The sequence below is a fragment of the Convolutriloba macropyga genome, chromosome 1, assembly GCF_964194025.1.
Source record: "Convolutriloba macropyga chromosome 1, txConMacr16.3, whole genome shotgun sequence".
In the NCBI taxonomy this organism is placed as follows: domain Eukaryota; kingdom Metazoa; phylum Xenacoelomorpha; order Acoela; family Convolutidae; genus Convolutriloba; species Convolutriloba macropyga.
The window spans coordinates 44,139,877-44,151,950 of NC_134468.1; the positions used below are offsets into that span (position 1 = coordinate 44,139,877).

At 33.3% G+C, this 12,074-nt stretch overlaps 1 protein-coding gene across 1 annotated transcript; it reads right to left on the reverse strand.

Annotated features, from left to right (window-relative positions):
• Positions 1–1,581: 1,581 nt before the first annotated feature.
• LOC142349346 (uncharacterized) lies at positions 1,582–6,614 on the reverse strand. The gene is made up of 2 exons (XM_075400830.1): positions 6,492–6,614; positions 1,582–1,927 (listed from the first exon to the last, which is right to left on the reverse strand). The coding sequence occupies exons 1-2, from the start codon at positions 6,534–6,536 to the stop codon at positions 1,661–1,663; spliced, it is 312 nt and encodes a 103-aa protein (XP_075256945.1). The 5' UTR covers positions 6,537–6,614; the 3' UTR covers positions 1,582–1,660.
• Positions 6,615–12,074: the final 5,460 nt, after the last annotated feature.

Below are 12,074 nucleotides of genomic sequence, written 5' to 3' on the forward strand. Positions count from 1 at the left end.
TATTCGTTCTGTTTTCGTTCTGTAGATTGTTAAATTATTTTAGTGTTCCTAGATTAATCATTTCCTATATTTGAAAAAATATACATATATATATATATATATATATATATATATATATATGTATATATATATTCTAAAATTTGTCTTCTAATCTATTGCTTCTGTTTTTCGTTCTGTCGATAGTTAAATTATTTTAGTGCTCCTATATTAATCATTTCCTATGTTTGAGAAAAACCGTAATATTAACTCCTTTTCATCACTGAGACATTAAATAAATCGTTGATTAAAACTTTTTTTGAATGCACGTTGTGTCAAAGAAAGAAAAACCTATTAGTTAATTTCTGACACCACATTATAGATAAGAAAATTTTAATATTCGAGAAAATGGTCGAGAAAAATATAATATAAGTTCATTCTTTTTACCATTTTAAACGTTAATAAATAGTTGATAAATATTTTTCTGAATGTGTTGTATATCATTAGAAAGAGAAAAAGCAGGCTAAATTCTGCTTCTGCATCACCTCTCTGCGAAGCAGTTTCACTGATAGTAAACAAATTAACAGTTAATAAAATTATTCAGGAAAAACTGCAACTTTAAGTCATTCTGTTAGCCATTTTAAATGTTAATAAATCTTTCTGCATCAATTTTTATTGAAGGTTATTTATATCATTAGAAATAAAAAAACCTTAGCTGAATTTTGACACCACGTGACCCATTATCAAAAACAACGAATTTTTGATTTATTAAAGAAAAACCAGAAATTCTTTTTTGTTTTCTAATTACCACTCTATCCTGATCTTAAAACGTTACTCTTATACCGCTGAGTAAAACTGTTGCTCACTAAAAAAAAGCGTGCTTTTTCAATCAAATTGATGATTTCTAAAATGTGTTATTCGTTTAAAAAAATTGTGGTAATAATAATATTGTAGAAAAATTCCACTTGAGTGTACCTCCAAATAAAATGGCATTATTTAGCTTAGATGCAACATGTGTAGGTTACAAAAATTGTTATGAGTTTTTGTTAAATAGAGATATATGGTAAGTGAGTCCTTTTGTTTTTGTTTTAACATTATGGAGCAATATCGTTGAAACTGTGATTATATATATATATATATATATATATATATATATATATATATATATATATATAAAACACTTACATCTCCCTTTAAGTGTAAAAATTGGAGTTTTGCTAAATATACGTCTCCCCCTCCCCTGCCTGTAAGCCCATATACACATTATTTTGCGTGTTGCAGAGTTGGTGTGTCTATGGGGCTGACTTTGGCTTGTCTATGTTGCAGACTTTGGCTCATCTATGGTCAGGGCAGACTTTGGCTTGACCGTAAGTTCTGGTGCGTTTATCTTGCTCGTTAGAAAAATCATCGCCTGTGTATGTTTTAACAAACCATACCCACCGTGTGGGTTCAAAAATGGTCTACGTCATAAACGAGGACAAATTATGTCCTCAACCTGGGCCTCCTGTGGCCCAAGTCCGTCTTGCGGCCAATTCCTATTTTAGGTCCAGGACCTCGTCCTGGGAATTACTAAAACTTGTTGATCAAAAATGAATTATTCGATATCTTTTAATAGTTATTGCATCACTTCCGAAAAGTATTAGCCGCATGAACATTAATCCATCTTTACTTTAGTACATTGTTGTTAGTTATTCGGTTGGGTGAAAACATATCCATGAGTAATATTGGTATAAGTGGGTAGACAGTGGGCTCTGTCTCCATCCTCTGGCATCCAGCACACTGGCGCAGTCACATCACACTTGCACTCGAACTTGTCATCCTCTTCAGTCAGATCAAGACAGTAAGATCCTATGGAACAATAAGTGGTGCTCTCGTATTCTGTCACATCATTAATCACTGTTACAATGTTGTCCGGCTCGGAATCGTCTTGGCATGTCACAGACGGGGTCGTCTAAAAATGTAAAAGTAGAAAACTGCTACCCCCCCCCCTCCCGACACCGCTCCCCGCCTGCTCCCAAGCCCGCGTTCCGATCAGAGCCAACCTGAGAGCGAAATAATGATGATTCTCTCGTTCACAAGTGCATGAAAAGTCCAATACAAGGTTCAGAGGTGAAACAATCCATTATAATCCATACGGAAACAAAAACATAGCCGCACTGATCCAAACAAGTGAAATAAGTGTATATGGTAGACTCATGACCAAATTTATATGCACGAATTCGGGGACTCTTTTTGTTGCATAATGTGCAGGTTAAGCATCATTTTCAAAAAAGAGCTTTATATCAATCTAAAAAAAACTGAAGACAACGAAAAGCTAGGAATCAGAAAAAAAACTATGAGTATTATTAATACCCGCTAGGGGCAAAAATCAACATTTTATGAAACCAAATAAATTTCCGGGTTTCTAACGAAAATAGCCAGAAACGGAATGCTGACTTTTGTAGAACAAAGAGCTTAACTCTCTCTGGAGGTATGTAAACACAAAAACAAATCTTTTTTGTTTCAATTTGCATCGCAAGATCTAAGGGTCTTGGCCACTATTTTGACTCAAAATTTGTTATTATCCTCTATTAGCTGATAATTTTATATAAAGCTTCCAGCTTTTTGTCAATGTCTGTTATATCGATGAACCAAAAATAACTTTTGTTCAAAGAATTTTGTTTTTGTTATCTTTATGAATTGACAAACATAACTGAATGGCCATTGGGATGCAAATATCTTGTAAAAAGTACTTTTAAAGGATTTGACCGAAAAATACGAACAAGCAGGCTTGGTAATATGCAAACGCACATATTGTTCTGAATGATATCAATCGCAATAATGGATCCATTTTTTGTCAACTATAGGACAAATTGTGTAACCCTACATAATCAAGAATAAACAAAATAGAAAAAAAATTAATAAAAAGGAGAAAAAAACAAATTTTAATCCCCAAAAGCAAACACAACTTCTAAATTAGATTTAATAAAACCTTCCTTAGAGATCTTACCTGAAAACAAAAAGAATTCAAAGAAAAAGAAAGGACAATAGTAAAATTTGCGTACTAACGAAACGTTTGTTAAAATAATATTTGTTTTTGTTAGTTCAATCAAGCAATCAGCCAGTTAAAACAACATCAAACACGAGCGAATTTTAAATAATTTTACTGCTATCTTATCAAATCCAATAGTTTCGAGACCATATACCTATAGCAACTAGTAATTGGAGACCCCAAAAAATTAAAATAAACGCACCAATGCACCTTACAATCACGCGTATCTTTGCTCCTCAAAGGAAGACATATGACCGTAGGATTAGCTGATAAATCAAAAATGGGCAACAACGAAAGGCAGAATTGAAAAGTTCGTTAAAAGATTCTTATGAAATTTAGAATTGTAAAAAAAAACAAAAAAGAGCCAAGAGCGTGAAGCAGTAAACATTGACTTCTTGCTGTTCATATACCCAACAAGACTATCCATTGCCGATTCTATTCGAGTGGACAATAAAAAAATGGACACAGTTTTAAAAGAAATTTTGAATAGATCAATCAAAAAACAAAGCAGGACAAGTCCTGAAATTCAATCCAAAGAATTGACTGAAAAACATAGAAGTACTCTACATGACCAGAAGATATACTGAACATTACCAGCTAAAACACAAACATAATCGTCTCATAAAGTTTAGAAACAATCAAACAAACTAAACAAAAATATGCTCATTGCTAAAACTCTTGAAGCTTTTAACCCGAATGCAAAATTTGATCCCTTCAAATATACCTATTTCAAAAGTACAGTCAAAACCAAATTTGTTCCTTGAAATCGGTCCAGTTGTATATCTGCAAAACATGAAAAAAAAAATCATTGGCCCTTGAAGATCGATTAACTCAGAAAATGACAAAAAAACTCAAAAAAGTTCGGAATCATTTGCAAATTTTAATCAAATGTTGCTGAAAATCGTGATACTAATATCTTCCGAACAATTTCTGTGTCTCTAGAAGTTATCCAGTAACCCCATTCCGAGTTTAAAAAAATTCATTGGCTCATAAAGATCGATGAACTAGGTAAAAATACAGTAATTTTTAGAAAAAATTTCAATAATTATCAAAAAATAGAACTTTGTTCTCTTAAACGGATGAAAATCAAAGCATTTTCCCTAGCAGCTCTGCAAAAAAGATACTTTGAAACTCTGGTGGAGAATATGTGGCTACTGTGGCAAGAAAAACTGAATAAAAGACAATTGTTTTCAAAACACTTGAAAAAACTAATTTTATCAAAAAATTTCTAATATTGCAAATGTTAAATTTTTGGAAAGAAATCCATTGACAGTAACAACCCTGAAGTATTCTCTTACACAGACAGTGGAAAAGGTTTTCTGGCCCTTGATGCTGGACAAAAATCAAAAATGACAAAAAATTTCGGAAAACTCCGAAAAAAACATGCAGATTTCATCAAGAAAATGCTAAAATTCGCGACATTAAAATGTTGAAAACTATTCCATTATTTCTAGAAACCATGCAGTGCTCTTTTATCAAATCTTAAAATAGATTCCTTGGCCCCTCAGGCTTGAAAAGCTCAAAAAATGACAAGAATTTGAAAAAAATTGCGAAAATGAGTACCATACCATTTTGCGTGTTTGTGTTTGTAGTACCAAAACGTATAGGTCATAAAAAAGTCATAGCAAGTTATCTTGTCTCGCTAGACCTTCATCAGTTTTTAAAAACTTCAACCTATGACTATTCAAACAAAAAAACTCAAAAAAAATTTTTCAAAAACTTGAAAAATTGTACTATTTTGAGCTCAAAAGCTCCTGAAAATGAACTTTTAACCTTAAATTAAGGTTATCCCAGTAGCTTCACCACTCTTTTTTAACACTTTAGGGACTACTTAAGCCCACTTTGAGCCTCTGATGAAACTTTTGCCCGCTGGGTTTTTCCTGTTTATCTCGTTTTGAAAGATCAAAGTCTTTGAATTATGTGTGAAAAGATCTTAAAAAGAAAAGAACACAGCGCACCAATACAATCCAAATTCTTTGGATTGTAATAATAGCTCTCAACTGCAATTTTGTATTGTTCTCGTTATGCTTCATCAAAACGCCAATAGAACTCAAGACTGATTATACCAATTGAAAAGTAAACAAAAGGAACCATAAATTTCAACAGAACTCAAAAGAACGGGGCAGATTTTTTAAAGAACACAGACTGAGCACTCCGGTGATGAATTTGAGTTCTAGTTGATCACTACGCTAATTGGACTGCATATTCTAAAGATATTAATTTTGGGACCAAAGCTGAAACCTGAGCAAACTAAAATCCATTGACAACTTCGTGATATTCTCAACTTGTTATTCATGTGTTGTCAACTAATTTTAATATTATCACATTGTTGACAAAACAAAAAAGAAACAGAGGTGCAAACCGAGAGGACAAGAGAATGTAACAGATACGAGTAACCAAACATTGAAATCTTTCAGGCCTGTTTTTCAGTCATCTCTTTAAGTTTCGACTCCCCATCAGCTGTTTTCCCGCAAATTTCCGAGGAAGTGTTTGCTCAGTACAAAGAAAACCTATAACATACCGAACAACAATTAAAAATGAAAAAAAATTATACTAAAAAAGTAGCCGAATTTTGTTTCATTCAACACTGACCTAGCAAAGAACCAAAAAATAATTTTTTTTAGCAATGGAAAAAAATTAAGAGGAAAAACAGGAAAAATTAAACCAAGATCTCAAAAACAGACAAAAATTACGTAAGATGAAATATTGTACTCAGCTTCCGTTAAGGAAAGAAAAATTTTCTGACAATTAAAGTTAATCAGAGCTATGTCAATTTACAACTACACCAAATCTTTCGGAGCTCTGTGAATTATTGGATGAAAATACAAGTACTTCCTGAAACGTTAAACTTAACAAATCGAAGAATTAGATCCAAGAGGCGCATACATGCATAATTTGTCAACATTGCCTTAACATTTACAATTGTATGTTAATATGTATTAGAGAAAGAACATTAATTGGAAAAATTGGAGTTGAAAGTTAGAAAACTGCTTTTTGCCCATAACCTAAACTTTTTTGCTCGCCTAGTGAAATTAACACAGCTAATTGTTAGCTGTATTTCGAAAAATTTTCACAATAAAATGCACTAATCTCGCTCTTTTTTGTTTGCCAATTGTTTTAGACAACAAGTGGAAGTCATTTTTCTCGTCCCGCTTCAAATTTTAAAGCAACTTGACGGAATAAATGAGTTAACCGTAACTGTTCGCCGAGTTTTAACAATTCGTTATAAAATTAAATTTGAGATAACTCGATGCAATTTTAGTTCACAACGATTGTGTCAGTAGTTTATATGTATGTTTTCGTCTCAATTTTTCTGCAAAACGAGGAAAACAAATGTTGACAATCTTGCATTAATGTTCAAAAATTGGGGTTTACATTTTGAGCAATAGAATATTCTAGACTGAGTTATTCTCGTGTAAAAGTATTTTTAACTGCTGCAAATTAGACTCCATTGATAGGCTATGTACGAATTAAAATCTCTTACCATTGAGTTCACCACAAGCCACAAAAGTAAACTAAAAAATTTCATCTTTCTTGTATTCTAAGAGGAAATGCTTTGACTGGTGACTTGATGCATGTAAGTCAGCTCTGAAAATAAATAAACTTGTGCAAGATTTGCTGGGGAAACCAGCTGCATAATCGAGGCAAAAAAGATTTCCTATGCACGGATTTGCTTCTGACCTGACTACTAGTAAGTTTCATTTGGAATATTGAGTAAAGTCAGATTAATGTTCAAAAACTTGAACATGAGCAAAAAAATTACACCTGATTGCTAATTCTGCAATTCTGGGCAACCAAAACATGATGAAATGCTTAGAAGAACTGTTTTTGAACTTTGGTACATTATCTGTGATGCCGCAATTCGTGAAGTTACGTTATCAGGTGGTTTAAAAGCTACATAACCAATAGTTTGATCTGATCGTGAAGTAATTGTTCGGAAGCAGTACGAAGTAATCCATCACATCACCAGGGTTGAGATTAGAGACCGAAATGACAGGCCGTCCCAGACTAAAGTGACCTCATAAAGACTTCATATAAAACTAAAGAAGAGCACTGAATTCCGAAACATATCAAGGAGTATACAACTGATGTCAGTCCGGCAGTGTAAATATTTACAAATTACTCATTACTTTAAAATTACAACAGAAAAATTGAGTGAATTCAATTTTCGTCTCATGTTAAACGAAAAGAACGCTATCATGTGCTTATAATCGGAATAGCTCGAACTGCCTTTTGGTCAGGGATTCGTTCGTTTCTGACGAGACCATGCAGTAATCAAATGACCAGTGATCTGAATTTTTCCAGACTGTTATTCAGACTTTGGTGCTACATTCGAGTCTGGCCGCAGGTCAGAGAGACCTCAATCTGTGAACTGATCAAACAACGTTGCGGTAATTTAACCCACCCTCAATCTAGTGCGCTTTATGGAGACCATCAACGCCATGTCATTCAGCCTGCCGCTACTGTGAACTCCAAAAACTCTATAAGACTAATAACAAAAAAATCCGTAATATAAAACAAACAGAGTTGCAGGGTTTCTGCATCGTATGTCAACTTTTGGTAAGCTTTACAGTGAGTACCAATCATTGTTGTATGTTGCAAAGTTCAAAAAATTTTTACATTCATTATTTCTGTGCCTAACTAAAAAACATAGCAGGACAAGTCCTGACGCACAATTCAAAGAATTTTCATTGACTAAACAGAAAACTAGACCTAGAACGGACTATAAATGGATTGGAAAAACCATTTAGAAAAAAATCCAATTCAAAAAATTGAAAAAACAGAAAAAATCAAAGTGAAATTGCCCCATGTGAACAAAAAACCACTAACGATAAAGCGAATTTTTGTTCAAACACCGTATTCTCACTCTACTTTAAAATTAGAGCAAAAAAGTTTCACGCCGCAAAACCACTCGCTTTTCCGCTCCATTTCCTGTTTCGGCGTGACCAAAATCACTACTCCAATTTGACTTCAAAAATCATGAAATTGTGTGAACAGATCTTAAAAAAAAGACAGCGCCCCAATACAATTCAAATTTTTTGAATTGTAAAAATAGGGAAATTCAAAACAAGCTGTGTTTTTCACTGAGTATTACAGTTAAGCTTACACGAAAAAAACCTTGTTGTTTTGTATATTAAACTTTTACAAAAAAGTTGCCGCCATAAACTGGATCCGTCTGATTACAAAGATGGCTTAGTTGGATTGCTATTTACTTGATCTAATGCAAAACCTTTTACGAATCATTTCTTCCTAAAAAGTTTTTTTCCGCGAAAATATACAGTCGCGCTTGACACTGTTGTCAAAGATACATATTTCAAGAAAAGAAGGAGAAAGCGAGCGTGGAAAACTGATAGCAAGCAAATCTAGCTCAATTTTTTAAACAGATGGATACCACCGCCAAATTGGATTTTCTAATAACGCGAAAAAAGTAAAAATCCTATATACAAATCTCATGTCCTACAAACTGACACGTGGTTACGCAAACTTTTTATCAGAGTGCGCTTTTGCGAAGCAGAATACAATTTACTATTGTGATTGTTTGGTTGATTTCCTTCTAAAAAATTGCTTAAAATTCTGTAGAGGAGAATTACAAAATTCTTTGGTGCTATTTGCTCCGCGAATAAAAGTGGTGATGAATTTTCTAGAGAGTTTCGCTCAGCGAAGAACTGATTTTGGATTTTAAATATTAAAGCATGGTTTCTTGTCAAATTACTAGTATTGAAAGAGAGTCAACTGAACAATGTTCCGAGAGTTAAGAGATTGAAAGTAAAACTATTTACAGAAATTATCTGCAGCTTGATCACTAATTTAAGCACAAGACTGAAATGAACGATTTAAAATAGTGGCGAAAAGCAAGAAACTAAATTTATGATCAAACAATGAGTCAAAAAACATTTGGGATTAATGAACAATTAATGAAAAAATTTGCAACAAAGGAAATTGAATTTAATCATGAATAAAAAAATCAAAATGATTTAAACTAAAGATTAAAATGATTTAATGATTAACTCCGCGAGATTAATAAGCATCAAACCTGCGCGTAACATTGTATAACATATCCCCTGTGACGAAAATAAACAAATATACAATTTCTTTATTCGGCTCGCAAAAAATTAGTAACATATGTACTGGTTATGATATCCACTAAAATAACTGTTTTGTGTAAGTTTGATTTCCTAATCAGATTCTGAGTCTGATGCACACTCTGCTTCCTCGACAGTCATTTAAATTTCTTCTTAAATTTGGGAGACGTAGTAAGAACCAATGTGCACGCCTCAGGGTTTTCGCGTGCTTTTTCTTGGATTGTCACAACAATGATGTTTTGACTTGCATTTCTTTTTTTACTATTTGTCGACGTTTTGTCTTGAAGGAATCTGTTCTGAAGTCAATTATAAAGCACATCTTTAGATTGAGTCTCGCGACTAATCGAATTCAGTGATTGGTGGTGGCGTGCGTTGTCAATTGCTCGTGTTTTGCGGTGGCGTGTTTGCAACTGCTTGTCTTCGTTTAAGTCTCTGTAGAGGAATTGCAATATTTACTCCGCGAGATTGATATTTACTAGTGTTATGGGTATATGCCAAGCGATTGGGGTAGTATTTTTGGGCATGGTCAATTTTCTCACTCGCATTGATCTTGATGCAAATATATGAATTGAATACACACAACTTGTATTGTCGTTAACTCTTCTATGCTTGATTTTCTTCCCTCCTTCTATTTTAGTACGGGCATCTTTTGCACGTTTTGTAATATTTTTTCTGTGGTTTTCCATTTACGGGTATGGGTCTTCACTACAGGTATCGCTTCCCATCTGTTTGACGTTCTGTTTTTGTGCAGAATTTTCAAAGATCTGAATTTCCGATGGTCACTTCCTGATTTTCAGGTTTTTTTATTACAGATGTATAGTCGTTCGTTTTTGTTACTGAGGATCCTGGTACTAGAACATCGTATTGTTCGTCGAGACTATTGTTTGAAGGTTTATATTTTAGTTCCTTTTGGCCCCTTTTAATGTGAGGTTTGTCTATGTTTGCGGGATAGGAAGTTCCACTTCTGGGTGTTCACCTATTTGTGGTTCCTTATTCGGACCTTCATTTCTCCGTTTGGTTGTGTCATGAGTTAGGACATGTTGCCGTTGTTTAAGTTCCAAATTGCTTTTTGAGCCATCTTGCCATTGGTCGTCTAGTATCAATTCGTCCCAATTTGACAGTTTTTCATCTAAATTTTTGTTTAGATCTAGAAACTGTTTTTGGTTCATGTGATATTGTATTTGGGTCGGGATCTGTTTTTATATTACTACAAATGTTTTTAGGTTTTTGCTCAATATAAGTTTCAAATAGCAAAAAGTTTACTGTCTTTTGACGGCATATTGGCAACTGAAAATTTAATATTTTTTATTGAATTTTTTGATTCAAATCGTTTTTGCGCCGCAGTTTTATTGCATTCTAGACAAATTTTAATTGGTTTTGTTAGCTTCTTCACTAGTACAACCGCTCCTAATAATGTGCTGAGATTCAAAAAAATGCAAAAAGAATTTAAAAACAGAAATGATCAGCATTTTGATCACTATCGTAAGCAAAAGCAGAAATGGACAAAACAAAATGGTGGCAAAAACCAGGAAATTGAACTTTTGATCAAACCATGAGTCAAAAAAACAGTTTATGGCTAGCGTTTATTGTTTTGCATGATTAAGTTCAATTAGATCGAATCTTAGGACTGTTTCGTAACAAGTTCCCGCGGAATAAAAATACCGTACGCTTTTTCTAAGACGTGATTTTACGTTGCTGACAGAGAAGATGAGAATTTTATCAATACAAAGACAGACGCACTAAAAAAACCAAAATCTGTGTCCTCTTTGTGTAAACTGACAATATAAATTGCCGTGTGTGCTACTGTGCTTCATTTGTTTATTAAATCGTCCAAATTGACTCCGTAAAATCAAATAGAACACAATTAATCGCCAATTGTGTAAGATGACTCAGAAAAACTTTCAACAGAGCACAGAAGACAATCTTTCCAGAACTCAAAGGAAGCTTCATGCTTTGGTAGGTAACTCAGGACATTCGGTCACACTTATTGAGTATATTGTTTTCCCATTGAGTTGCGCGCACAATGAATAGTTTAGAAAAATGGAAAGATTAGCCTTTATGAAAGATTAGCCATAATTTGCCTTTATGCAAGTTCGTTAAATTGAGCAAGTTGTTACGTCAAAACTGATGTTCTAAAATTGGACTTAAGCCATTCCACATTCATTTAAAAACCATTAATTACTATAGAAAATTTTCCATGAAAAGATTTGAAAACAGTTTTAAGCGAACAAATTTTGTAAAAACTCATCCAAAGTTGAATGTAACCGCCATTAGAGTCTGCGATATTGGATTTTCTAAAAGCGCGAAAGCCATTACAAATATTAATTCTTACGGCCCGGCAAATACATATTTAAGTTATTGGCTTTGTATAATTAGAGTCCATTAGAGTTTCAAACAAACTTTTCCGAATGGAAACTTGCATCAAAATTTGAACAATTTACTGTGCAAATTTCTTATTATATGAATAAACGTTGCTGAGAGAAAACGGTGGAACTTTTTTCATTAATAATTAAAACCACAGTCGAACCATTTTGAACTAATTTCTGTTTTCTACATGTGGCAGCGATTTTTTCTGAAACGCAAATAACGCTCCATGCTTAGCCAACGCAAGTTTTTTGTTCACAACTTGTTAATAAAAATTTTTCAAATTTATTTTGGCACAAAAATATAGTTTAGTGAATTGAATGGAACAGATAGAGTGCCTTTATATTAGTGCATTAAATTGGGAAACTTCTTCCGTCAAAAACGGAAAATCTTTCAATTGGAAGAAAAACTAGCGACCTGATCTTTTCTCATCCTCGAAATACTTAAATCGAGGCTTTTTTTTGTCCAGTTTTTGTGCAGTCCAGTTGGAGTTGTTGCAAAGTTTTTCCTCAAAATCAAGTTTGATATGAAGCGTTCCTCAGTTGAAGTGTTTTTAAATTCCGTTTTTTTAAATTGCCAATTAAGACTGTATAAACTGGTATAAACTATGCCTTACAAAA

What these genes read in the sequence shown, in the direction of transcription:
- LOC142349346 (XM_075400830.1), bottom strand. Translation starts at nt 6,536, where the DNA reads ATGAAATTTTTTAGTTTACTTTTGTGGCTTGTGGTGAACTCAATG. An exon ending in GGCTTGTGGTGAACTCAATG is followed by an intron (nt 1,928 to 6,491) that starts GTAAGAGATTTT and finishes TTACATTTTTAG; the next exon opens with ACGACCCCGTCTGTGACATG.